The sequence below is a fragment of the Nematolebias whitei genome, chromosome 7 (assembly GCF_014905685.2).
Source record: "Nematolebias whitei isolate Nwh7 chromosome 7, NemWhi1, whole genome shotgun sequence".
Lineage (NCBI taxonomy): Eukaryota > Metazoa > Chordata > Actinopteri > Cyprinodontiformes > Rivulidae > Nematolebias > Nematolebias whitei.
Genome location: NC_056504.1, coordinates 6,579,664 through 6,607,646, shown reverse-complemented (window position 1 = coordinate 6,607,646; position 27,983 = coordinate 6,579,664). Strand labels below are relative to the sequence as shown.

General features: G+C 42.2%; 2 protein-coding genes across 2 annotated transcripts in view; both read left to right on the top strand.

Annotated features, from left to right (window-relative positions):
• Positions 1–456: 456 nt before the first annotated feature.
• On the top strand, positions 457–4,517 carry rfesd (Rieske (Fe-S) domain containing). Its single transcript, XM_037678583.1, has 4 exons — positions 457–529; positions 1,327–1,487; positions 3,828–3,862; positions 4,106–4,517. Exons 2-4 carry the CDS (start codon positions 1,331–1,333, stop codon positions 4,412–4,414), a joined length of 501 nt encoding a protein of 166 aa, XP_037534511.1. The 5' UTR covers positions 457–529; positions 1,327–1,330; the 3' UTR covers positions 4,415–4,517.
• Positions 4,518–10,556: 6,039 nt separating this feature from the next.
• rhobtb3 (Rho related BTB domain containing 3) overlaps positions 10,557–27,983 on the top strand; it is a 35,185-nt gene continuing 17,758 nt past the window's right edge. The window contains exons 1-7 of the mRNA XM_037678582.1: positions 10,557–10,914; positions 10,996–11,227; positions 11,650–11,842; positions 16,289–16,446; positions 16,537–16,645; positions 21,293–21,488; positions 21,616–21,782. Of these exons, the coding sequence (XP_037534510.1) occupies positions 10,913–10,914; positions 10,996–11,227; positions 11,650–11,842; positions 16,289–16,446; positions 16,537–16,645; positions 21,293–21,488; positions 21,616–21,782 (1,057 nt within the window). The 5' untranslated portion in view covers positions 10,557–10,912. The remainder of the gene's footprint in view (positions 10,915–10,995; positions 11,228–11,649; positions 11,843–16,288; positions 16,447–16,536; positions 16,646–21,292; positions 21,489–21,615; positions 21,783–27,983) is intronic.

Sequence of the window (27,983 nt, the reverse complement as noted above, 5' to 3'; positions counted from 1 at the left end):
CTGACTTAAAAAGCATCTCAGATTTATTCCCTCAAATTTGCTGCAGCCCAGCCACTTTCTAATAGGTCAGGCAATCTAGCGAGAGCGAAGCGGCATCACTGGGCCGAAGGGATGACTGGACTGGCATCTTTATTTTTATTAAAATAAACATTTCACAGACCTATCTTCTACAGATACACAAAATACCTTGCAGAATTTAATAATAGACTGTATATTAATTAAAGGCTGAGACATTTGCCTCATAACGCATGCTCAACAAAGGGAAACGTGAGAAAACTTGCTCATTTACAGTCAAACAGCTGCTGTACTCCACATGTGAGGCGAATATGCTCAATGTCACCAGATCAATGGAGAGATGCTCCCGTCTGACAGGGGTTTGATAAGAACCAGGCCCAGAGTAGGCTGGGCAAACTGAAGACCGCCTGCGCGTGAAGATAATAGAGATGAACCCTCCTCGCCATGAAACCCCGAGCTGTCAGCAGAGCAATCGCTCATTCGGACAAAGGAGACACAGCTGCTGAGTTTCAAGGTAAAGACACAACCGGAGGAAAATTGCTTTGTTGCTTTCAAGCAAAACACTTAAATAAATACATATAAGTATAAAGAGATGCAAACTGACAGAAAAATACTTAAACGATAATCCTTCGAGGCTTGTTGGGAGAGGTTTTTTTATGCAGGGTGGTTTGCGTGAAGCTGTTTGCTTTGTGGCTTAATGAAATGTAACTTTTGCTGCTACCACTGAGCTGATTCAGCCTGTGCTGCCCCAGTCTGCTATACATGAATCATCTTTGCTTCTGGATATTTTTGGTGCACAGTGCCTCCATGAAGATTACACAAAGCCACGGTGTAGAACTGTGGCCTCTGAGCTGAACGATGTCAGACGAATTCACATCATTTCCTTGAGTCTGAACGGGCCATTCCATGTGGGTCACATGCCCGAGTCGCTGCATGCTCGATTGGATTATCATTTTGATCTTCTTCATATTTACTGAATGACTCTGAGGTAGAGATTACTGCAGCAGGTGGGGAGAAGAGCTGATCAGTGTCGAGACATGATCTTGCTTGAACGTTCTGGATGTGTTGTAGTCTTAACTTAAGATGACAACTGAGACGTGAGGCGCCAGCAACGTAATCCTGGTGACAAACACACCACAAGGAGGGATGCAGAGGAAGCTCTCATCAGAGATAGCATGTTGTACAAACAGTGTTTATGATGGTGAGACATAAGCACCTAATATGGAAGACTTGTAAAACAAAAGTGATTTTTTAAAATACATATGATAAATTGTGATTTTTTTGTTTTGTTTGTTTGTTCTTGAACCACAGAGCCATGGAGGAGAAAGAGCAGTCCACAGAAGGTCTTCAGTTTGTTGGCAAGAAGGATGAACTGATTGCAGCGAAGCGCTCTTTAAGAACAATAGAGGGTCGAGACGTACTGATCATCCACCATCAGGGGGTCTTCTACGCTTTAGACTGTTACTGTTACCGTGAGTATTCATTTCACAAGTGGCAAAATATCTTGATTCTTTAAGAAAGTTCCACTGCATGTCTAATAGTCTGTGCAAAACATTAGCTATAGTTCAACAAGATGTTCTGAATATAGTTTCTGGTTTGACATCACTGTCAGGGGAAGCAACGTGGCTCGTTGGTTTATGACAAAAAATCCCGTAGAAGTTCCAAAAACTTTTAGACCTCCGTCATTCAGGTCTCTCTTGTAAATGAGCACCCAAGGTTCAATGGGATCAACAAGTATAAATAAAGGTTGAATGAATGAGTTTTGATTTGCATAGTTAACTCAGCAGAAATATTGCATTCTTGCAGGAAGTCTGCACTAAAAGTGCTAAAGCTAGCTGCTGCTTCTGCAACTTGTACTTGCAGATAAGCACAGATTTCAACAATGTGATGTAAAAGTAATGGCACAGTTTGCACGAGCCACTCTAAAGTTTCAGAGACTGAATTTGTTTCAAGATGGCAACAGCAGTTTATTTTGGTCTTAGCTGCCTTCAAACTAGCCGTTAGCTCATCAGCCTGTTCAGACTTAGACTCTCCAAACTTTAAATGTACAAAAAGCTATATGTCTATGACAGGTAAGATACTTGTTCTTAAGTTTTACACAGACATACAATTTGAAACTAGAGAAATTGCATTTCCTGCGAAAATGCAGTGTGAATGCTTATTGCTGAAGAACTTGCTGAAAAACTGCTGCAATGAGCTTAAAATGTGCTGAAATGTAGCTGAAACAAGCTTAAGCTAGCATAAAAAATCAGAAAAGCAAGTATTTGCTGAATTGCTGATTTCTATCGGCAGTAATGAGCGCAACAAAGACTAAACTAGTTTAACAAAGGTGAAATTAACAAAGAAACAGCCGAGTATTTGCTAACATAGAAAGAAGAATAAATTAGCAGAAGGAAGTGGAGAGATCACAAGTTTGCTTAATTAGGCTGAAAGAAACAGAAATGAGTACAAAAAGCGGAAATAATCTGAAAAAAAAAAGATTTTTGCAAAAAAAGCCGAATAGTAGCTAAAAAAATAGTAGAAAGAAGCTTAAATAACCCAAAGGAAGTGGAGAGAGGATAATTGTGCCCACTCACGCAAAATAGCACCAAAAAGTAGAAATTAGCTGAAAAAGACAAAATCTGCCAAAAACAGCTGAATAGTAGTGAAAAAAGGTAGAAAGAAGCTTAAATTACCAAAAGGAAGTTATGTGATCACAACTGTGCCCTCTAAGGCTGAAAGAGACAGAAATTAGCACAATGAAGTTGAACTTATATGAGAAAAGCTGAAATTTGTCAAAAGCAGCTGAATAGTAGCTAAAACAAGCAGAAAGAAGCTTAATTTACCTGAAGGAAGTGGGTAGAGCATGAATATGCTGAATTAGTCTGAAAAAAGTTTAATGATTGCACAAAATGTGGAATTAGCGGAAAAGGCTGAAATTAGCATAAAACAGCTAAATATTAGCAGAATTTAGCAGAAATAAGTTGAAAGGAGCGTAACAAGCTTGAATTAGCAGAAATTAGTTCCAAGAAGCACAAAAATGTAGGACTTAGCTGAATAAAGCTGAAAGGAGCACAAAACAGCTGAAAAAACAGCTGAAATTAGCTGAAATGAATAATGTTCCTTTTATTGATAAGGATTCAAACATTAAATGCTAACACAAACAAATGTTTGTTTTTCTTTGCTTGTTTATTGTTGTTGATGTAGTCTGGCAATAGATTAGATTATCTAATTTTAATTGTGGAATACCCTGAGGCAGGTAAGCATCAAGCAATTTAGCTTTTCTTTGTTATTTAATTTTTTGAAACCCATGATTGTTCCAGAGATAATATCTTGTTTACAATCTGAATAAAGTAAAATAAATAAATAAATCCAGTTTGTGGAAGTTCATTACTCTCACAACGTGGATGGAATTTATGCCTATTTTAACTCCAAATCACAATCTGCCCATACTGCGCCAACATGACATCATAAAACAAAAACTGTTGGAAAATGTCCCCGAGTAAGAAAATACATTAATAATAATAATAATAATAAAATCAAAATGACAGTACCTGCTCTGCTCTGGGTTGGCCCTGTTATTGCACTAGTTAACAAAACATTACTTATCTATTTATTTACTTATATTCTTAAAAAAAAAAAAAAATATTGAATTTGAGCCTATATGGAAAGCTGCACTGATACGTAATTTTTGTATTATTTACAAGAGTATTCTAAGACTTGAAATATTTTTGGACCCATTGAATATTTGACCACTTCTTGCATGTTGGAAGCAGCACAGCTACTTTTAGCTGCCTTTTCTCCAATAAAGCCGCCCTCTGTCCTTCATACAGATGCTGGGGGGATGTTGCAGAATGGAGACATTGAGGTAAAATATTAAATGTTTTGTCTTTGATGCAAAAGAAAATGTCTTTATTGTCGTCTAGATTAGGATTAAGCTCCAACTCATTGCTGGTTTCACATTTCCATATTTAAACACAAACAACAGCTGGACTGAGACTATATATATATATATATATATATTATGATGTAAATTTGCATAACATTAACATATTACCTCCTGTTTTCTCTCTTTAAACATAACCCCCACCACACACACATGCACACCCAGGAAATTAACGGCAATCTGTGCATAATTTGTCCGAAGCACAAGTACAAGATCTCTTTAGCTGAGGGCGAGGGCTGGTACAGGGGCAGGAACCCCACGGAGAAACCACCTGTGTTCAGATGGTACTCCAAGGGTGTGAAGCAGCGGACCCACACGGTCACAGAGAAGAACGGGGAGGTCTTCGTGAAGCTGTGCCTGCAGCCAGCCTGGATCGACTCAGACTACTACCAAGGAGAAAAAGGCAAGATTGAACGAGCCAAAGCTGGAGCGGCAGATGACGACACACTCGTTATGGACGAGGACGACGTGTGAAGACTGCGTCAGGATCGTTTTTATCTGAGCAATGCACTTTCTTTTCAGCTTTTTTCTCATGCGTTACATATACAATAACTGAACTGATGTGAATAAACTATCAACACTGACCAACACAGACCTGGAGTAGAAATTATTTTATGTAAAAAAAAAAATTGTGCAAAAATATTGACTACATTTTGTATTATTTATGTCTATCTCACAATGATAACACAGACAAGCTACATAAATGATGAGGAATGAGGATTTGTTGTTTATTCTGTCCCACCACAGAAATAAAAAGTGATCCGATCACGAGAAAAAGTTGCATCCCTGATGGATGCTAGACGACACGCATGTGCAAATGAATAGCTAATGAATCAATTTAAATTACATTAAAGCATGTCAATAGCATTGCATGTGTTTAAATTCCAATAATAATTAGAAGTTATTGTGTTTTGTAAATCTGGTGTATAAACTAAAAATTTTACAACTTCTTAAAACTCATTAAAAAGTTGTCAGATAAATCATGACGTAAAACAGCATACTGGATTTATAAGTTTCCATATTTACATAAGCTAACATGCTCTGCATTTCATCGCATTTATTTAGCATTATGATGTTTTTTATTACAGGTATTTAGAGTCGTTCATATTCTTACAGCGGCCCTGAGGCCACAGCATGTACTTTAATCTTGTTTGATCGTGGATTCTGAGAAAAGTCTAAACATAAACTCATTTTAAAGTTTTATTCAGTGTAAACTAAACTGGTTGTGGCAATGTGGTGTAAAAGGTCGAGGCAGGTTGCAATAATCAGATTACTTTTGCTAATTCGCAGCGAGACGGTGACATGGAACCAGATGTGCAAAGGCCTGAGACACTGTAACGAGGGGCTCGAGTGATGCTTCAAATAAAATAAAAAAAATAAAATTAATACAGGACTGGAGATTAAATGAAGATCATGGAAGTGAAGTGTGGGTTTGGATGACATGGGTTCAGAGTTCCTCCTAATTAAACATCTTGACTCTGTGCCGAAGCCGTTTGTCTGCAGGTTGTCATTCGCAATAGGTCAAAGGATGCTTGTTTGTCAAACTCAAGAGCCGACCGTGTGAGGAGACTGCAAAGCAGGAGTTCCTGAGGAACAGCAGTGTGAGCTGCATGCTCTCTGTAAGCAGGGAATTAAAATGCAGCGCCCTGTTTGACGTTCTGCATTACGTTGTGTGGTTGTAAACGACACAGGAGGCTCTGGTTAAAAAATTTTAAAAATCCTCCAGCTATTCTTCCTCTAAAACAATGAAAAGAGAACAATATGTGGACAGTTCTGCTAAAATGACTACAAAATCTTCCAGACAGAGAGTTTTGGAGAGAGCTAGCACACGACCAAAATGAGTTTATATCTCTGTAACAATGGTGCCGCCACCCGGATGTGACTCATTCCACCGATCCTCCTCCAAGCTGTCACAGATGCTGCTGCATCTTCTGCTGACAACATCCCGTTTGGTCTGCTTTAATTCCTTCTTGATTTTCTGCACAAATTGAACTGAACTGTGTGGACTCATCCTTCTGTTCGAGCAGAACTGATTCAGGACTTCTACCAAAACATTATCACAGACTACATTTCTAGACGAAGCGAAGAGTTGGTCTGAGTGGCTTTATAATAACATAAAAACCATGAGCCCATGCTGATCTCACTGGCGGTTTCTTATGCCAAGATGGCCGCGCTCAGCCGAGCCGCAGCTTCACAGGCTCCTGGTGAATTTGATCTTTTTTGTTCCTGTTGTTGTTTTAACTTTTTTTTTGCGCCTACACTACACATCCATGGTACGGGTATGACCGTGACGCACTTGTGGAGTTTTCTGTGTTGCTGCCCTGCCATCGTGGTTCAAGTCCTCCCAGGCTTGGGCTCAGGCCTGTCATGGAGGCTGTCTCCATGATCCTCTATCTGCCTGCACGGACCGAACTCTACAGACTGGTTCGGTTCCAGGGGGTAACCTTGGATGTTCTCCATCTGCCGGACCTGGTTCTGGAGGGCCAACTGGACCATGTTGCTAAGAGAAACCTCACTGTCATCAGAACCACTCTGCCAGAATTCAACCTTTGTTTATACAGGTTAATCCCATTGAGCCTCAGGGAGTCATTTACAAGAGAGCCCTGATTTTAACAAAAAGCGATGACAACAGTGGACAACAAAGACACAATCATAAAAGGATGCGTACAAATTGAGAACAACAAGTGAAAATAAAATGGGTTTTAATTAAAAAATGTTTAAAAAAACAGCTCGATTATAAGGCGATGTAGAAAACTAAAAGCAGTATAATGTCAGTGTTGGTTTTTCCCATGAACTTTACAGATGTTTGAAGCCACTTAGAGAGGTCAAAGGTCGAGAGCTTCAGATCTTTTTTCAAGATATTTCAGGAATCAGGAGCGGAGTAGGAGAAGGTCCTTTTTCCTAGTTCAGTCCGCACTGAGGGGACACTGCAGGTAATAATGTCCTGAGAGCGCACGCTGTAGCTGCACTCATGAAGGCAACAGACCAAGAAGTGATTTAAAGATGAAAATATACCAGTGGGAGAGTCTGTGTGAAGTTAATGATGACCAGTTAACCAGTGGATAGGACCATGCTGCTGTAGATTTATTTCTTTTTCACTTTTGGCGCCTTGTTTTTGTATTTTTGTTGCTTGCTTAGGTATAACCGAACAGAATACTGTATATGAGAATTGAGCAGCTGCTGTTCGGTGTATTGTTTTGTACTATTAGTGATTAGCGTGCATCTTAGATCTTTTGTTGGATGTAACTGGGACCCTGTGTACATAATTTTGTTCCACCTCATGTACCACATGTGATGAAATGACAGTAAAGAACCTTGAATCCTCATGCACCTGGAGGTTTGAGCGTAAAGTTCAGCCTGCAGTGATTTCTGCCTTTGGGCTTCGTTTAGCACCAAAACTCCCTCAAACCCTTCTCGCAGTATTATAGGTGCTGAAAAAACTAATACTCTGCTTTTTTGCAGTGAGAATATTTTTCTGAATCAACAAGGTGGCGATAAAGCTTTAATACGGTACTCCTTTAAACTCAGCATGCCACTCTCATCTGCCAGCCACCTTTAATTAGTGACAATGGGTAAAACCATCAAAGAATTGACCAAAACTGCATTGCTCTGGGCGCAAACGCTCACGTGAAGAATATCCATCCATCCATCCATTATCTTTACCCGTTTATTCCATTTTGGGTCACGGGGGTCGCTGGTGCCCATGTCCAGCAATCACTGTGCGAGGGGCGGGGTACACCCTGGACGGGTCGCAAGTCCATCACAGGGACACATAGAGACAAACGAGACAAACAACCATTCACTCTCTCACTCACACCTAGGGACAATTTAAAGTTACCAATCAGCCTAACATGCATGTTTTTGGTCTGTGGGAGGAAACCGGAGTACCCGGAGAAAACCCACGCATGCACGGAGAGAACATGCAAACTCCACCCAGAAGGCCCCTGGACCGGGTTTGAACCAGGGACCTGTTCGCTGAGAGGCAGCAGCTCTACCAGTTGCGCCACCGTGCTGCCCACGTGAAGAATATTTTAAAACCAAATACCATATATGCAGTTAAGTGCATATATTGTTAAACAATATGAAGTCAGGAGAAAGACCCAAGTTGTTGTCCAGGCTAGGCTAATGTAGGTAAACATGTACCTGTATTTGGTTGTTTTCAGACATAAAATATCTCTTCCTGTTAAGACATGCCGCTGTGTATATGCAAGTTACTAATGCACGCACATTGTAGCCTATAGGTCCATGCCTTCTTAAAATGTTGACATCTAATCAAAATGTGTTTGTCATTTGTGTATATACCTTACTGTAACTGACCGTGGCCTCCTCATTTGATAACATATTATTAGAAATTGTTCTTAAATTTGATGTTTCATCTTTGTGTTCACTTTTTCTTATTGTTTGGTGTGGATCCACACTTAATCTGTTCATATGTATCTGTGTTACATCTGTACTCTGAGGTCATTCTGGCAACATCGCACATTGAGGACTTTTCACTATCTCAACGTAAAGCACCAATAAAACTCATTTTTAAATAGGTTTGTATACAAAAGTCCATAACAAGCAGGAGTAAACGATAAACTTGAATACCTGAAGCACCTGTGAACCTTGTTTTTGCGCATGTGGTGATTTTTTCGCGTTATAGCTGCAAAAAGGTTAACGCGTTACTATGAAAACTAGAGTTGGTGAATCTGGTTCACTTGAGTCGTTCACACTACTCACAGATATACACTTACAAAGTGCAAACCTGGTTTTTAACGAATTCTTGAAATATGTATTTGGACATGCGTGTCCTCAGGTGTCCTTTGGTAGATGCTTCAGCACTTTTTGCACCTGTACTTCCAAGGCCGTGGTAATTTACATAATCTCTGCTCACATTTAGTCTTCCCCACAAATTTGTGAAAGTGTGTTGTAGACATCAGATTCAAAATTTGTTAACATTTTAAGTACAGTCTAACCAAGTTGTCAGGTCTTCTGGACAGATAAAAAAAATAATTAAAAATTGTTGAAACGTTTCATCTTTTATCCAAAAGACTTCGTCAGTCTGAGGAGCTGCACTAAACTCATTCTTATAAATAGATTGATCGGCCGCCGATTTCCTGTAAAGTATGTGATCTGCCACTGTTGTTAAATAAAAACAAGTTTTTTGTCCAAATTAAGGTGATTTTTTTCAGATCACATAGCACTCATCTTAACTAAATCAAAAAAATTACAGCCATTCCATGTGATCGGTATTGGTGATCGACAGCAAAAAACCTGATCGGAGCATACGTAGCATAGTGGATCAATAAATTTGCTGGTGACAGCCAAAACTAGCTGTTCACGTGATAAAGGAGGACCATCATCCTAACGACTGAACACCAGTGCCATGATGGCCGCTTGCTATTCACAGAGTCCAATCGTCTCCTTCTTACAATGCAGTTATTGCTAGCATCACTCAGCCCTCTGTGAATAGTAAGTGGTCAGGGCACTAACGATCATTCATTAGGCTGATGGTCCTCCTTTATCATGTGAACAACTAGTTCTGGATGCCAACAGCAAACTGTTGATCAGTGTTGCCAAGTCTGTTTATCAAGCGACTTTGGGCTTGTTTGTTTTTCAAAAGTCGCTTGTAAATCTTGTGAGTCGTTTTTTTTTTTTGGGCTTGGTTTTGAACGTGAAGTTGATTATTTGGACTTGACTTTCTTTCCGAGTGATAGTTGATTATCTCCCAGCTCTGCACAATAAAGCAAAAGATGACTGGTACTAGTAGGTAGTTTGTCCCATCCACGCCTCCGTTTCCTGTTTATTGCTCCACCCATGATGGCGGCGACAGGCGCACACCCAAACAAACACTCATACTGTGTATTTTTTAGATTGTATTTGAAGTAAAGTTCTAAATAAAGATTAGAAAAAAAAAAAACCTCATACTGTGGCCGACCACTAGGGGGCTCCACTCACACGCAGATGTCAGGATGTTCCGTTTATAAAAATATGTAGAAAAAAAAAGATTTTTGGTGCTTTTTTTAAATCAGAGCTTAAAAGTATGTTATTCAAAGTGTTTAGCATATGATTTTGCTGTTGTTTATTTGTAATGCCATAATAAATGCATGTTTATACTGTTTAAAAATGGCGTCTGTTTTACACAAGGGTTGCCAGTTGGGCTTTGACTTTCATAGAGCTGCTTGTTTCTATCGCGAGATCTGGCAACACTACTATTGATCCACGTTTATAAAACTGAGTTTAGTGCGGCTCCTTTTGGATAAAAGAAGAAATTGTGTTTTTTTTTTAATCCGGCCAGACTCCACTTCGTTAGATTTTCCTACATTGGATTATTGAGCATGCTTCAGGACATTTTAGTACAAGTGGCTAAGCAGGAACACTGACATTGATTTTGTCCCCTTTCAAAGAAATGGACAAGCAGTAGACTTTAATTTAAAAGGCTTCCAGATGTTCTTCAGACACCGTGGCTCCATGAAGACACGGACAGCCGGCGACGCGAGCGGTGCTTAAGGTGTCTCCTCCCGGAGCAGCTCGGTGTGTGCGCTGCCTGCCTCGCGCTGCTGCGTCTGAGCCGCGTGCGTGTTGCTGAGTCAGACACGGTGACGGTTCACCCCCCCCCTCTTCACACAGCTCGGTCCGGGATTGTTGTTTTCTGCGGCGGACAACTTGTTCGGTGGCGCCTCCGCCGCCCATGGGCGCTGCTGTTCCCCCCCACCCACCACCGCTGCTCGGGCTGTCCGGCGCGCCTCCTGCCCGCTGCGGCTCCGGGACGAGTGTCGAGCTCAGCTTTTGTGAATGAACACGGACACGGAGACATGCGAGTGACCGCTGAGCTCCGCCGTGGGGCTCCCGGGGGGCCGGCGGCCGGCGGGAGGGACTAGCGGCGCAGAGCCGCGGATCGTTGCGGAAAACAGCGACCGTGACTGCGGACTGGCGCGGAGGAGGCGCCGGTGCACGGAGCACAGCGTCAAACAGCGGAACTAAACCACCATGTAAGTGAAGCTGCGAGTCGTTACCGTGATTCAGTGCCCCCCCCCCCCAGGTATAACCGGCCTCCACGCTGTGCCCCGCAGGTCCATCCACATCGTGGCTCTGGGCAGCGAGTGTCCCGGAGGAGTCGGCTCTGGGGAGGAGATCGTGGGCCAGGGCCAGCTGCAGGGGGGCTTGCTGTGGAGCTACCTGGGTCACGGAGCCCTGGTGGGTCCCTGCGACCTGGAGGGCAGCCTGCACAACCCGGCCTTCATGGAGTACACCTCGCGTGCGTTTGGGGATGTTACTGTGGTGGTTCGAGACTGTCCCAGCTGGGTAAGAGACACCTGGTGTCCAAAGTGGACGGAGACAGAGATGGTGCTGCTGAGGTTTTAAACACAAAGCCCACTCGAGAACGGCGGTGTGGTTATTCTAAGACGGTGCTGCCACTCTGCTGACATGCTGCTCACTTTGATAATGTGCTCCTCAGAAGACGTGCACCCCACACTTTCAAACTGAAACGTGCTATTTTAGGCTGCAGTGCACAAAGAAACCTCCTGATGACAGAACTTTTGTTTAAATGAGTCCCAGTTGCAGCAGCACGTCCTGTTATAGGGCTGTCAGTCCACGTCATGGGAGAGCAGTTGCAGGTCTCTGGGGGGTAAAGTCCCAACGCTGAGGGGTAACGTTGGTGCTGAGGTTAAATCTGTATGTTGCGTTCCTCATGCAGCGTCCCTTGTTTCCTGTTCTTTCTCTAGGACCTGTTGGACAGCGACTGGGCCAGCGTACGGAAGGTCCTGGAGCAAGCGGACATCCTGGTCATTAAATATTCTGTCACAGACAAGCTGGCCTTCCAGCAGGTCCGAAACAGTTTCGCCCCGAGGCTTCGCCCTCTCCTGAGGCACTGGGGTGTACCGGTCATCCTTGTTGCTGTGGGAGCTCGGCTGAATGGTGAGAACGCCGTTGCTCTGAGCGTTTCGTCAGCGTCGGGTTGAGTTCGGTTTTTGCCATCGTCATGTGTGAACAGATTCCTGTAGCCGTTGTGGTTCACGTACTAGGGCTGCCGCTTGGGACCCGAAAGTCCCATGTTCGATCCCCAGCCATTCCCACATGCTGTGGTGTCTCTGAGCAAGACACCTAATCCCTAATTGCTGCCCAGGCACTTGCATAGCTGCCCACTGTTCCACCTGGGTGCATCTCACATGTGATGGGAACCAGTTTCACCATTGTATGGGAACATACAGTGACGACACATAGCACTTATACTGATGTAGTCTTTAGGGGTGAGCTCACTGCTGCCTCTGCTGTTTGATGCTTTGATGGGATCTCTGTCTGAATCTGTCCTCAGTGTCCTCCCTCCTTGGTACGAGAAGGACGCTCGTGATTAAAACGCTCCCCTGGGTTTCCTTCAGGCAGTTGGCTCACACGCCTCCCTGAAGGAAACCCACCAAAGCAAAACATGCAGTTCCTGGTTTTTCAAGCGTTACGAGCAGTAAGCAACTCACCGCCATGGCTCAGAAGCGCACGTCCGTAGTGCGTTTCCTGCTGTAAGTAGATTAGGGCGCTTGGTTTCAGCCTGACCATTACACGCATTAGGTAATAACATACATGTGTGTGTTTTAGTTGACACACGGACCCCTGGTGAACCCAGAACCTGTAAACAAACCCATCAAACACACTTGGAGATATATTTAGCTTCTCTGTGGCGGCACGGTGGCACAACTGGTGGAGCTGCTGCCTCTCAGCGAGCAGGTCCCTGGTTCAAATCCCGGTCCGGGGGCCTTTCTGGGTGGAGTTTGCATGTTCTCTCGGTGCATGGTTGTGTTTTCTCCGGGTACTCCAGTTTCCTCCCACAGACCAAAAAACATACGTTAGGCTGATTGGTAACTCTAAATTGTCCCTGTGGTTGTTCGTCTCATTTGTCTCTATGTGTCTCTATGTCCCTGTGATGGACTGGAGACCAACTCTTGTACAGCGTGCTAGTCATGGGCACCAGTGACTCCCGTGACTCAAAAAGGAAGAAGCGCATAACGACAATGGATGTGCAGCTTATTCAACGATTTACCGAGGGATCAATAAAGTTCTTATCTGTTCAACACACTTTGAAATTCCTTCAGAGCAGCAGGATCACCGCGTGAGTCTTTGCTAGACGGAGCGAAGCGTGATTAACTTCGAGCCCCGTCCTTTGTTTGTGGTTTTTGTCCCTGGCCGCTGCGAGTTTTGTTTCTGTCCCTTGGAGCAACAGCTCGGCTCCGAGCGCTCCCTGCTGCTCGGCTTTAGACCTCCTGAGGTGCAGCTGTGGCAGCGTGCTACTGTACGTGCGTTACTACAGCCAATAAACCAGCGCTTATCCAAGGGCACGCTCATTTACAAGACTATACGGCCGATATGCCAAGTCACTTCTTGTCGGACACACACACACACTCCTATGAACTCCTCTACCTCCTTTGCTCTCACTCACAGACACACACTCAGCACATCTCCGTCTCTGTGCCATGCCTGCAGGTTATTAGCTGCATGATTTATCTCAGCACTTGGCTGCACGTCCTGCTCATTCTGCCTTTTCTACACTTTGCAGGCTTTTTGTTGTTCTCCTACAGAATAATCCCCCTCGTTGTTTGATTCGTTCCTGCTTGGTGTCTGTGTAAACAAGACAAAGTGCAGCTGGCTGTAGTGCAGAAGCTGCAGCTGAGTTTTGTTATTTGGATGCTCATCCTTTTATAAGACAATAAGTGTTTGCCCCCACTTGAAATGAGGGCTTTGTGTGGCATTTTTGTCACTTTTCTCCCCCGTCGGATGAGTTAACGTCCTGCGTTTTGACTGGTTTTCAGAAGTCAGCTCAGACCCAGTGACTGAAGAAAGTAGTGGAGGTCCTGATCATAGAGGCTGTGAGTGCTGCCCATCAAACCGAGCTCGCGTGGGGTGAAGCACACCGTAACCTGCCACTTTTACTGCCTTTAGCTCCGCCCATTGAGGGACAGTCAGAAATACCTCACAGTCACAAGTAAATTAGCTACATTTCTGTTGACTTTAAAAGAAATAACTAAGAAGAGGGGGAAAGTAGCTGCAATGATAACTTGTACCTTCATCTGTTGGATTGGATTGTTAACATGCAAAAAACAGGAACAAGCTCTCGGGGATTGTCAGGATGTGCAGCAGAACTGCTGGCATAGTCCTACAGAACCTCACTGACCTTCACAAGGCGAGGTCAGTGAGCAGGCTGACTCTGGCAGATCCACCATGGTAAGATCTAGGGATGCACAGTATTGGATTTTTGGCCGATATGTTAAAACTTATTTGGCCGATAACTGATACTGATATTTTTCATACACTTTCCTTTGTCAGACCATATTCCTCTTATTGAGGCTTATTGGCTACAAAAATTGTGTAACAGCTGTAAGAGCTGGTGACAAATATTCAGTAACAGTCATATGATATGCATAGCACTTTAACTTATATTAAATGAAAAGTGTTAAATGTTATTTATTAGCATTAGTCACCTGCGATGCTGTCTCACTTGTGGAGGCTTGTTCCAGGTTCCTATAGCTGCAGTGTGGGATCCTCTGCACTCCTGTGCATGAAGGACAGACTTTTTAAGATCAAAGTCTTTGTCTATTCATTGTGCCGTAAGGCTAATCATGCTAACGGGGCTAACACGACGTCCAAATGTCTGTTTTTAAAAAACACCCAAGTGCCATCGGCTATTAGCTTCTCAATGAAATGACGGCTTGTAACTCGGGTAAGGCTGCGTCGGAAAAATTTCTCTGACTGGGGACGATGTAGCTCAACGTCGTCCAAAAATCTTCGGAATCCGACATCCTCAGCGAAAAAAAGAAACTTTCACACCGCCGACATTTTGACTTCTTCCTCTCCGCCGTGATCAGATCAGGTGGGCGTGCGTGACCTCATCACGTCACGTCATGCAAGCAGCGCCGTTTATATCGGGGAGTTATTTTAACGGAATGGCCGATGTCTGATATTGAACTTTAACGCCAATATCGGCCGATACCATGCCGATAATATCGTGCATCCCTAGTGAGTTCAGGTTGCTTCCATCTGGACGCAGGTATCTGCTGCCCAGAACGAACGGACTGAAAAACTCATTCATCCCTGGATATATCAGGGTTCTCAACAAACAGTGATAAGTTCATGTACTGTTACTTTAATATCTCAATGTCTTGTCTAATATGGACGTTTTATGTGTTTACTGACTGTGAAACAAATCGCCCCTTGGGGATAAAAAAAAAAGATTCTTGAACTTGAACAGAGAAACGCAGCATGAAGGAGAGGGACCGGTGTTTCCATCCATCTATCTTCCGCTTGTTCCAAAGGAGGGACCGCTGTTTTCTGCAGATAAGCTCCAGTCAGACTCAGCTTTGGCTAACTCAAGAAAAGTTTTTATAAGAAGTTGTTAAAGCAGAGCATATGAAGCCAGGAGGGGACGACATTAGAGTTTACTGTGTAATATTATGGAACCTCTGGTTCTCTGGTGGGGTTTGGTGCTGAAGTTTACAGCCTTCACGGGTCTGGTTGGAGTTATTGTGGTGATGGAAAAGAAACTTTATGATGCACAAAACTGAAGTCATTTAATTGGACTTTAATCTTGCTGTCTTGACTGGTTTTGGTTTTCTTGTTTTTTTTTTTTAATGTAATATTTGCTGCACACTCCTTTAAATATAAGGTGTTGAATTAGAATCAGTAAATAGTAAATGCTCCTTTGGTGCAGAAAGTCTCTACCATCACAGAATATAATCCTGCCATTGGGTTTACATCTGGGGTTAGAGGGATTGTAAGGTGAATTGTCCAAAGTACAAGAACATAAAAGAAAAGTTGAGTGAAATTCTGTGTATTTTACGGACAAACAAACCAGAACATGAAACGACCAGGACGCGTTCATTACACAGTAAATATATCGCATTACTTCTGGTAGATGTTGGGACTTTATTTAATCTGACTCACTGTTTAAAGCATCAGAACTGCATTCTGTGACTTCAATACTCATTTCAGTGCGTTCTTTGTGTATTCTGCACAGTTTGGACCGACTCGCTGTAGACACAACCTGTCCGCGTTTCACCCGTCCCACACAAACACGCAGCTTGTTCCACATGTAGCTGGTTTGGATCTGCTCATTCCAGCTGCTGACATTGCAAGTCACAAAACCTGTATGTTTCCATACAGTCCAGAAGTGAGGAAAACTGTCTGTCCTCGGTTTATATCGATCCACGACGGATGCGAACATCTACACTGGGAAACACGAGCATTTCATCCTCGCATGTCCTGCATGTGTTCTAGTATTCTGGATTTATCACCCCTCACCGTCCAATCCATACTAGTTTCATGTTCCATAAAAAGCATGATGCATTGTTATTAACTCTCCTCCCTCCTCGCTGCGTTCAGATGAAGGCCCTCCTTGTACGTGCCCACTGTGCGCGTCGGACTGGAGCAGCTGTGTGCCTCACAGTGAAGGTCTGCAGCTCTCCCGGGACCTGGGGGCCACGTACCTGGAGCTGCCCTCGCTCAATCACGTCTTTGTCGGACGCTACTTTGGCAGCGTGGTAAGCGAGGATGCAGCTTAAAGCAAAGTAATACTTAAATCAACAAGTTGTTCTTAAGGTCGAAGAGCTGATGGTTTTTGCTTTGCGCAGCTCGAGTACTTCATGATCCAGTGTCTGAAACACAAAGCCAAAGAGAGGCCCGAGAAGAGACGAGGCAACAAAGTGAACGAGCTCCGCCCCCCTCACTTAGAGCAACCAGGTGAGAGAAATACTTTGCTGTTTCATGATGGATGCTGCTGTCATTCCAACACGCGTGTATTTGTAGTTTTTATTTCCATAAGCCGAGCGCTCGCCTTTGCATCAAATCTGTTAGAAGTGTGTTTACTGGGCGGACTGAGTGGATTGTGTTCTCTTGAGGCCGCATCACCATAAAAACAGCTGAGCACAAAGCTTCTGTGTGAATCGATAATCTCCGCTTCAAACAGGAAACAGGAAGAGAGACAAAAAAAAGCTCGGAAGATTTCTTTTCTTTCAGAGACATTTAAATCGATTTAGGACGACGGCTGAGAGTTAGGTGCCAAAGTTAACCAGCTCGGAGTGGAACGAGACAGACTCGCCTCTCAAGATGCAAATCTTTGACCACAGTTTGTCAGTAAAATTAGATGTTTGTCTAATTATTAGCGCTTACTGTAGTTTAACTACATAAGTCTATGTCAGTTTTAGAAACTTAGGCTGCAACAAATAATTATATTTACTGTATGGTTTTTTAAAAGTGTTTTAACTCATTGGTTAAAGTATAATAATTAAATTGTAAACTAGGCCTGTCACGTTAACAAATTTTGCTGGGCGATTAATTGCCTCAGAAATTATTGCGATAAACGATAATATTGTTTGAAATCTGACAATAATTAGTAATTGTCAAATTGAAGAAGAAATGTTGGTTCATTTTTGTGTGTAGTACCTTTTTTGACCACTGGCTGGCTGTATAAGACTGTTTGAACCGAAGGATGGATAGTGAGGGAGTGAGCAGCGTGTTTCTTTAAGAAAAATGGGAGGGAGGCCCCTTGACGTGACATGGGCTGTCTCTCGTTACCGTTTTTTGTTTATAAAATGGCGGACGCTCAGTGTGGTTTGAGCTCTTTAGCATAGCATTTGTCACACAAAGCTTTTAATAAAATTTAAAAAAAATCTGTAAACAAGTTCTCAGCTTCTTTTTGCAGAGAAAAACAACTTTTTTCACGAAGGCACGGGTTTCAACCGTTAATTTTGGAGCTTTGACAAGACTGAGGTTTATTCCCCGAGGTCAGCCTGTTAGCTTAGCCGGTAGCTTAGCCGGTAGCTTAGCCGGTAGCTTAGCCCATAGCTTAGCTTCTCAGCTTAGCTGCTTTTAACGATCCAAAAACATGATTTTAGATGGTTAAAATGGATTTTAAAGAGAAAGGTAGGGGGAGGGGTCAGTGAAGAGCACCGGAGTTGAGCCTTTTGTCATCCAGTGTCTTCAGTAGAAAGAGAGACGCGAAGAAACGATGAAGCCGATAAATGAAAACGAGGTTGATAATTTTCATTTATCATGTGATTAATTGATTTATTGTTTATTGCGACAGGCCTATTGCGTCATATGAGAACTGGCAAGAATAAACCAGAACTTTAATTTTTTTAATATTGAAGGTTGGGACAGGGATTTTAAATGTAGTTGGAGCAAATATATTTTAGCATATTCTTGAGTAAAACAACAATTTCATTGTTGTCCCATGAAATGAGAAGCATCAAACCCTAAAATATGATAACTTGTCACCAGGACCTGTAGGGACAAATTGAAATAGTGACATGTTAAAAATGTTTGATCAGAGTTTTATTGTGACATTCACTTAAACTTATTTGGTTTTAATATAAGTCAAATGACAAAAAAGTCACAATAAAGATCAGGTAACATATAAATAGATTTGATTGGAGTTGTGTGAATGAAATTTGATGTTTTCTGTACAAAAATTAAGACTTTTCAGTGGTAGTTTTTTTCCTGACATCCACTTTGCAACTTTTCATTGTTTTTATGTGAATACAGTGAACAAACATCACGTAATGTGATTATTGTTTCAAGTCGTGCATGAATTTAGAAAAGTAACACAACAACAAATTATTTAAAGTCCCTTATGTTTATAAGTTGTGTGGTAATAACACAGTGATGTCATCACACCAAAATTAGGTCATTAAGTTTTTTTACTCTTACATGTATTAGGTTCTTTACTGTCATTCGCATCACTTGTGGTACATGAGGTGGAATGAAATTGTGTACTCAAGGTCCCAGTTACATACAAAAATAGCAAAAATATAAAGCATAAAAAGAAACAGTCTACAATACACTAAACAATAATAATGTAAAAATAATACAGTATATTAAACGGCATATTAAACAGCAGCCCGAACATGAGTCTGTAGTGAGCAGATGGGTATGAATACAGCAGCTTAAAGGCAAGAAATCTCCTCACCTCACTTGTTAGAATATTACCATTCCTGTCTTTAACAAGCCTAACCTGCTGCACATCCTTTCAAGCCCGATCCTTCTGTCTTGCCAGTCGATACAAGTCCCTCTGTCCATCCTGTGTCCAGCCTCTTGAACAACTCATCATACGCTTTAGTTTTGCCTTTGCTATTTGTGTGACATTATTAATCTGATAATAAAAAATAAAATCACTTTCCCCATTTTCCAGTTTATTCCAAAAAAGGACCATAATTTCTTTGGAAAGTTTCAAATTAGGGATTTTTTAAATTTATTATTATTTCCCAGCCTAACCTTCCATTGAAAGTTTCTAGTAAATTTCTGGAAGTTTACCATCAATTTTTCCTCCTTCGTAACGCTACTCACACCTGTTGTAATTTCAATTTCAGTTATTTCTCTGAACTTTAAACAATGTTCAAATTCAATCCCAGAAACCAAAATTAAACAAAAAAAAAATTATTTTCATGGAAAGTCTATTTGAATAAAGTTGGTAAATGTCCAAAATGAACAAATAAATATTTACTGAATTAGCAATTACTTTTAAATTCAGTGAATGAACTAATTGCTGTTTGTTGCACGTTATAAAGTTTATAGTAAAATTCAATTAGGCTTCAGAACAAGCATGGAGCATTTTTCATGTTCTTGTCACAACGTTTACTCACTTGATCTTTTGCAGACTTAATCAAACTATTCCTCTGAGCCATTCAAGCTCTGCAAACACAAAACGTGCCAATTATGAGGGGATGAACGACCGCGCTGATGGAAAGAGGATAAAACCCACAGAAATCCACACGTTCGTATCCAGCGAGCAGCTTCGCCACAGGAAGTGTGATTACTGGAGCGAAGTTTTAGAGAAAGGAGCCGAGCTGCTGCTCCCTCCTTACCTCCGTAATCCAAGTTGTTTTTAGACGCCATCAGTATCTTGTAACTGGATGATGTGCGTTCGATTGAATCTGAAACCGTCCGTCATTTTTATCTGCTGGATGTTGCTACAAACCGAACGATTTCTCGGCGTGGAGTTCGGATCCAACAGTTTTGTTTTATTATTTATGATCTGAGCTGTGTGAGGTGTGTGAGCGCACGACAAAGATCTTTTTGTTGTGCTTTTACTACAGCTGGTGTGTTTTGTGCAGAATAAAGATGTGAAAGGCCCAGCACTCCTTAAAGGAATGCACGGCACTGTCTTTCCTGCCAGGGAGATAAACTAATCTTATTTTGAGAAATGATGGAGTTTGTTTAAACTTGAAAATAACGTTTTCGCAGTATTGCAGGATGTCACGCTTTTAGTTTATGTTGGGGATCAGTCTCAGCTACTAACACATCAAATTTCAACTAAGTGGCTCTAAATTTAATTTAGTTATAGTAATTCTTGTGTTGGCTAATTTCAATTAGCTATGGTAGCCATATTGAACTGGATCAACTCCAAAAGTTAAACATTTGTAGATGTACATCCAGTGATCACTTTCTGCAAGTTTCATTCAAATCCATTCAACTGTTCATGTGATATTTTGCTAACAGACACAGAACAGACTTCATAAAGCAATGCAGAAGTTTTAAGCACAGATCTTGAATGATGAATAGCATTTAGAGTATGTGTTGTGAATTGGTCTGAGCTACTATCTTTTCAGATTTTAGCTCAATATCTGTAAAGCAAATTAAATTAGAGGCATTTAATGTGCTTCTAAGGCGAGTTGGCTGTGGCAGTCGATTTAAACGGGGTTGACTCTAAAAGTTAATCGGTTGTAGAGGTGCATCCAGTTATGTTTTCCTTTAAGCTTCATGGAATTTAGATATTTTGCCAACAGACAGGGACACACACAGGCAAAAACATCACGTGCATTCACCTTTCAGTGACGGGCGATACTTTACTGAAATCATGCGCTGAAGTTGGTGCTGAAGACTGCTCCAACCTGTTTGCTGCTGCGCTTGCTTTAAAAGTGAAGCAGCCACTGAGAGCGTGGAGTCCTCTCAGACATGTTTATCGGCGCCTGCTGGACACCACTTAACTCCGCTCACGGTGCAGCTTTGACATCACGTCACTGATTCAGGAGCAGCTCCGAGTGCAAGCTGAAACAGAGCAGCTGAAGAGGTGCGCGGTCCAAACAGGCAGGAGCATACCAGGACGTGCCAAGAGGCAACGCTGCTTTAAACCTTTTATTATAAATGTTAATTATAAAAAGTTGTCTTCTTTAATGAGAAAAGGCCTTTCAGCTCCGCCGGTGTCAGAATCATTCGGGTAATCTTTGTCGGCCGAAGAGGGAATCAACGATAAAAGTAGACGGGAGTTTCTGTCCCACAGTCCTGTTGGGCTTTGATATAAACACTTTCATTTCTTCCTGTTCTGAAGAAAAAAGCTGAATTTCTTCTCGTCTTGTACTCTGCCTCACGTCTCGTCCTTCGTCCTTCCAGCTCGTCTTCCTCCCATCCGGGTGGAGGAGTCCAGCTTCTCCCAGGACATGCAGTGGCTCTTGGAGCGCGGCGTGCAGTTCGCCGACGTGGCGTTCTACGCCGGGGATTCTGGTAAAGAGTTGGGATGGGCCCACGCAGCTGTGCTGTGTGCGGTCAGCTCCTACTTCCGACAGCTGCTCCTGGGGCCCAAGAACAGGTAGGAGAGAGATTCACAAGTCCGTAATCGCAAAAAAATAGTTGTGATCAGTTCCTGAGGTCACTCTGAAGTGCTTCGGTCTCTCCTGTGTGGACAGGGAACGTCCACAGTCACGGTGTGTTTGTAGGGAGCGGGATGGAGGTCCCCATTCGCTGCTCTCCACATGGGATGGAAGCATCATCGACGACATGCCGAGATCAGACGGGCACTTGACAGGACGCCTAACTCGACTGGTGGTGAAGGACCCGCTCCTCTGTATGTGCTTGTGGGAGACTCTCATGTTCATTTACAGAGGTAAGCCCACCAATCAAACTTCTTCAGGTGTTACCGGTGTATATACAGTGTGTATATATATATACATATACATATACATATACATATATATATATATATATATATATATATATATATATATACCACTTTTTACAACGAGGGACAATAAGGGCATTTTTAATTAAATTATTAGTTTCCTAATTGTCTGTACATCAACAACTGCTTCCTGACAAACTCTGCTCCAAACACCGAGCAGCTGAATACTTTTAACTACATCTATTACCCATTACTCCAGGGTTAGTTACTTTTTGTGCCCCAAAAATATAATAACTTATTAAACCATATAAACTGTAAAAAGAAGAAATTGCAAACAGTTGTAGGGGAACACCACCTCAGAAACAGTTCACCTCACCTTAAACAACCATCATTCCTGAGTTTTTGTGTTTGAAACTGTTAAAATAAGATTATGCTATTCCCTTCGGAATGAACAGACGTCGTTTTACAAATATTCAACTCAGCTCACAAACTTCTTAGTTGACACTAATGTAAATGTAATAAAAAAAATATCACTGTGTTAACCTCACTGCCAATATGAACTCATTTCCCATGAAACGGACAGATCGTTTTAATGAGAGTTCAACTGACCTCGGAGTTTTTGAAACATCCGAACTCGCTACGTTGATATCTTCCTTTATCGAAAAGGAGTATTCCTCCCAGACTCGTTCCCATGAAGATAACGCCATAAGAATCCTTTGTTTAATGACATTCCTTTTCAGGAGATGTACAGCGACACCTTTCTACCAGGCAACCATCACACCACAGAGTGGTAAATCCCAGCTGACTCCCATATGGACCTTCGTCCCTCTAATCGATGACAGGTGAACTTTGAGGAGATTTCAGCCTCTTAGTAACCGGACTGTCTGGAGGCTGGTACCATTTTAAGCAGCTGTTGGAACCATGCTCTGACCATCTCATCCTGGTAGGACAGAGACTTTTCAATGCCTTTCTGGTGACGCTACATCACAACTTATCAGACAAACTTAGCTCACCTTAGATACAATTTAACCACTTCACAAACAGAAACCAGTCCTAAGTCTGCCTTTTAAGTTTCACTAATTTAAATCAATCAATTAGACCTTTGATGCAAAGCTTTTTGTTATTCAGTTAACTTTTGTCATGCATAATTTTCATCACATATATCACAGATCATTATTTTTATAATAAAATACATAAAATCAACTGAATTTGTGATTATTTTGGCATATCTGTGTGGATTAACTGATTTGATGTCCTTTAAACACGAGAAAAGAACTCACATTTCAGTTTACATTGATCTGGGGTAAATAGAGACTGATTTTCCTTTCCAAGAGAGAGGTGGTGCCCAAACAACGAGGTTATTTGCACAATACGTGCATATCTTATGAGTTTAACTCATAATTGATAATTAACAATATATATCCAGCCCCATATCACTCTACACAGTCAACTTTAACATTTTCTCTAAATGAGATCAAAGCTCAGGAATGTAATATACACATAGCATTTGCAGTTTTTAAATTTGTTTAAATCATGTTCAGTGCATTTTGAAGGTGATAGTTTATTTTAAAAACACTCGAAAATTAATATTAATGCATGTGTGGTTTAAAAGTGACCATTTAATTCTGGCTAATATGTGGTGGAAAATATTGTCAAAGTGAGAAAGAACTACAAAGCAACTAACTATTTTAAACTTTTACCATATTTTCCACTGTACACATCGCACCGCCGTGTAAGTCGCATTAGTCCAAATATATCTAACAATGTGGAAAAATTCATAAATACGTCACTTCGCCATATGCGTTACATGTATTATGTGTCCCCGCTGACGCGTTGCGTTTGTTACGCATCAGCAGGGACAGCCCAGAAATGTGGGCCGGCGTTGTGCCAGAAATCGATCGGCTGCCAAATGGTGGCTGCGGGAGCGTGTACAACAAGAATTTAACAAGATAAACACTTAAAAACAATTACCGGTATTTGTTTGCTCGATATTATAGTAAAGGTGTGTCTGAGTCTAACTTTTCCTTAATAAATAAACTTTGACGTTCAAATCGGCTGCACTTCAAAAGTCGATTTGCGGAAGTAGGAGCGCGCAGAGGAACGAATCTCTGTGCATTTCTTTAAAATTTAACAAGATAAAACACCTAAAAACAATTATTTGTTTGCTCGACTTTATAGTAAAGGTGTGTCTCAGTTGAATTTTTCCTTAGTAAATGCACTTTAACCTCCTAAGACCCGAACTCTTGCATATGTGGATGACAGGTCCTAGGAGGTTAATGGTCAAATCAGCTGCATTTCGCTGGTACGGCGCAGCGAAATGCGGCTGATTTGACGGTTGCACCAGGCGAGCTGGACGAAGGTATCTATGGCAAGCCGATTGTGTCATTAATAGCCACTTTTACCTATTACATGACACAACGGCATGCCATATTACTCGAGTGCCATCTAGCAGCTGAAAATGGTGGTGTTCAATATTTTCAATGTCAGAATGAATGAAAACGGTCATGTCTCAGCCAAAAATTGGTTAATAAATATGGAAAATACATACAGAAGTAGCTTCGGTGTATAAGTCACAGGGTATGTAAATTATGCAAAAAACTGCGACTTATAGGGTGAAAAAATACGGTACTCAACTTGACAGGATCCAGAAGAACGATAAACTGTTGAGGAACTTCTGCTTCTTCATGGTTTAATAAGTAATGAATGTAGTTTCAAGCTGCTCAGTCACTGAATCAAAATTAATTAGAAACAACTCGTAACATTTTTCAGGAGTAGCATCAATGTATGCAAAACATCAATCTAAGATTTACCTAAACCAACCAGTTCAACTGTAAATATTCCTTACCTTTACCTTTGAACAAACCACAGGTAGTTTTTATTCTGTAATTCTGCAAATACACCTTTTAAAGTGTAATTAATGTTTATTCACAATCACAAAACAAAAAAAAGGCAGATTAATTAATTTAAGCTAGCCTAATACTAATATCCCTTTGCTGAAACATCCTGACATTAATTAATATTAAGCACCTATTAACACTTGTATTCATTTACCCAGTAATTCAGTCTGATATGAGGTGGTGAACCTATTCATGCCGTCACCGTTGGCATGTTTATGCTGCTAGCATGAGTAAAATCAATTCATTTACATATTCTCCCTGATACGAGACTTTAATCCTCCCAGTCAGTGCGGTTATTAAAAAACAATTATGCAGCCCAGCTAAAGAGTCTTTGATAAGGGCGAGTTTAAGTGTTGAATTCCAATTAATGCTGCTGAATGAAACGTTCAGACCAACATGTACTGCAGCAACACAGCTACAGCACAAAGCTCTACGCCCTGTCTTGACCACACACACCCATCCTCTCGACTGGTCCAATCTGACGTTGTGGCAGCCGGATCAGATGCACAGGAAGAGGCTAACAGAGAGAGGAAAACAGAAGACAAAAGGGTCTCGCTAACAGCAGCTACATCAAAACAAATCTAAACTCCCCAAGGATGGCTCGGACGTTTCCGACATCACACTCTGTAAAAAACACTTTTTCCCTGCTTGCACATGGAGCCGTTCTGTCACATTGTATCCATAAATAGCCTTTATATTACCACTCTTCATCAGTGACATATATCGTTTTTGTTAGCGAGGCTAATCTTATAGCCTGCTGTGTGAATATAAACACATTACAGCTGGAGCAGAAGCAAACAGAGCTGGACTGACATCCATAATTTGGGAGCTCCGTTCCACGGGAGCACTTAGTCATTTTCTAATACCGGTAATTTAGATGTGATGATAAATGCTCGCTGGCAGCAGCAGGTCACTGGTCTCCTATTGGACCTCGCCCAATGGTCCATTATGCTCAGGAACAAAAATCTGTCAAATTGAAAGCACTTGATGGGAGGCAACCGTCGCATCTGGGAGCCCTTGATTCATTTAGTGACTTAGACCCGGTGTGCTTCTTTAACCTGCGTCTGCTTTTTGGCTGCCTCGTGTGTTTTCTGCGTCTCGTCTGAGCTCACTGCTATCGGTCATGATGTTAGAGGGGACTCTGGCACGTTGATGGAAAGACATTTCCACCGTTTGACAGACTAACTGGATTCATTAGTAGAATCTGACTCTGTAAGTTGTTTCAGAGTCATATTTGTGTCAACTGTGATGGACTCGACAATGAAAGAGGTCTTGGAACGAGTTCCAGCGACATTTATTAGCCACAAGGTTACTGGGGTGTGCTGGTGCAAAGCATGCTGCTGGGTATATTTTAAACAGTGCCACTTAATACCCAGAATGCTTCTCGGTTGTCCATCAGTTCAACTAGTATGTGATGCCCTCTGCAACGTTCTCAGACTGCGGCGTACGTCTGCAGAGCTGTGCACGCTCCGCATTAGATCACAGCGCCCGTGCACGCTAGCTCGCTGCAACAGGCTGCACACCGTGCCTTAAATCCTTACGGCATAGAAGGTTTTTTAAACATCTGCGATGTGGCTGCCTGACGTAGCAGCACGGATGCTCTGACACGTACACCCAAGAGGTAGATGCATGAAGAACATGAGCAGGTGAAAGCTGAGCAGGAGAGGGGAGGAAGATGACAGAGTGAGTTTCATTCTGCATGACTGGGTGAATAAAAATAAGCGAGCCGACGGGTGAAAAAAAGTGAAATGTGTGCGCTTTAGTGTAAGTCCCAGTGTGTGTGTGTGTGTGTGTGTGTGTGTGTGCTTCAGGAGGGAAAAAGCAAGAGATAAGTTCTGTGCAGGGTGAAACATGAAGGTGGCAGAATGTGTGGATGAGACGAGAGGCGAAGTGTTGGAGGAGGAGGGAGGTGCTGCTTTCCTCCAATTGTGCAAGAAGAAATTGTTTTTTGGTCTCACACCAGGAGTGTCCAATCCTGGTCCTCAAGGGCCTGCAGGTTTTAGAGTTTCCCCTGTGCTCCAACACACTTGATTTGAATCAGTAGGTTATTAAGAGGCTTCTGCAGAACATGAAGGGGTAACTAACCACTGAATCAGGTGTGTTGGAGCGGGGTCACAAGTAAAACCTGCAGGTTAGAGGCCCACCAGGACCAGGACTGGACACTCCTGGTCTACACAGTGAACACATTAATGTTCTTTCTCTTGCTGTTATTATTTCTTGTCGCTGCTGTGGGAGTGCAGGGCCGAAGAGACGAAATTCTGATACGGCGTCTGGCGTCATGCCCACTTTGTGTAGTGAAGGTTGGCCGTCTCACATTTGATTTGTACCGCCACAACATGCTAGTAACAAGCTGGGAGCTACATCTTACTGTGTGTGTGTTTTGGAGAGAACCGAGAAAAGACGGGTATGTGAAGCAGATGTCAGTTTTGTAATCTGCTGCTCACAATGTTGAGTTTAGTGTCAAATCGTTACAAGTTAACCTTCAACGTGGACTGACTGCATGTCGGACTGACATGAAACATGATGCCCGTACCAGTTCACAGTTCTTCACAGCACTGGTTAGATGTGAACGGGTGCCTTCTTTGTGCACAGAAATGAGCAAACCTCGAACGTTCATTTGCTGTCAATCCCCAGCAAGGTGTACTTTTTAAAAATGGAACAATAAATTGGTTACACTCGTTTGCTCGTCTGCAGCTTGACTCGCTAAAACTCCCAAAACACTTTGTCTCCGCATGAACACCTCCCAGTAAACACACAGCAGCACAGCCACAGTGTTGCTCCGCACTGCAGGATGTTGTCACTGACTGGGAGGACAGTGTCAGAGGCCGTGACTCTGGGAGACGTTAACGCTCAGAGACTGTGTCTCCTTCTGTACTGTGCTGCTGAATTATACAAATTGTCACTTGGGTGCAGTTGTGTGTCTTTTCTGTAAAAGTGGCACATTTGTGTAAAACAGATGGATTTTTGCATGTGTGTGTGTGTGTATGCTTGTTTATGTTACTTTGTGTGGCTCATTTTTCAACACATACTACATTGTGAGGACCAACTGCTCTTTATGGGACCAAAACCTGGTCCCCATAAGATTCAAGTGTCGGTGGTGGGTCAGGGGTTTGGTTTAGGGTTAGGTATGTACTGGTAATGGTTAGGTTTAGGGTTAAGTATGTACCGGTAATGGTTAGGTTTAGGGTTAGGTATGTACTGGTAATGGTTAGGTTTAGGGTTAGGTATGTACCGGTAATGGTTAGGTTTAGGGTTAGGTATGTACCGGTAATGGTTAGGTTTAGGGTTA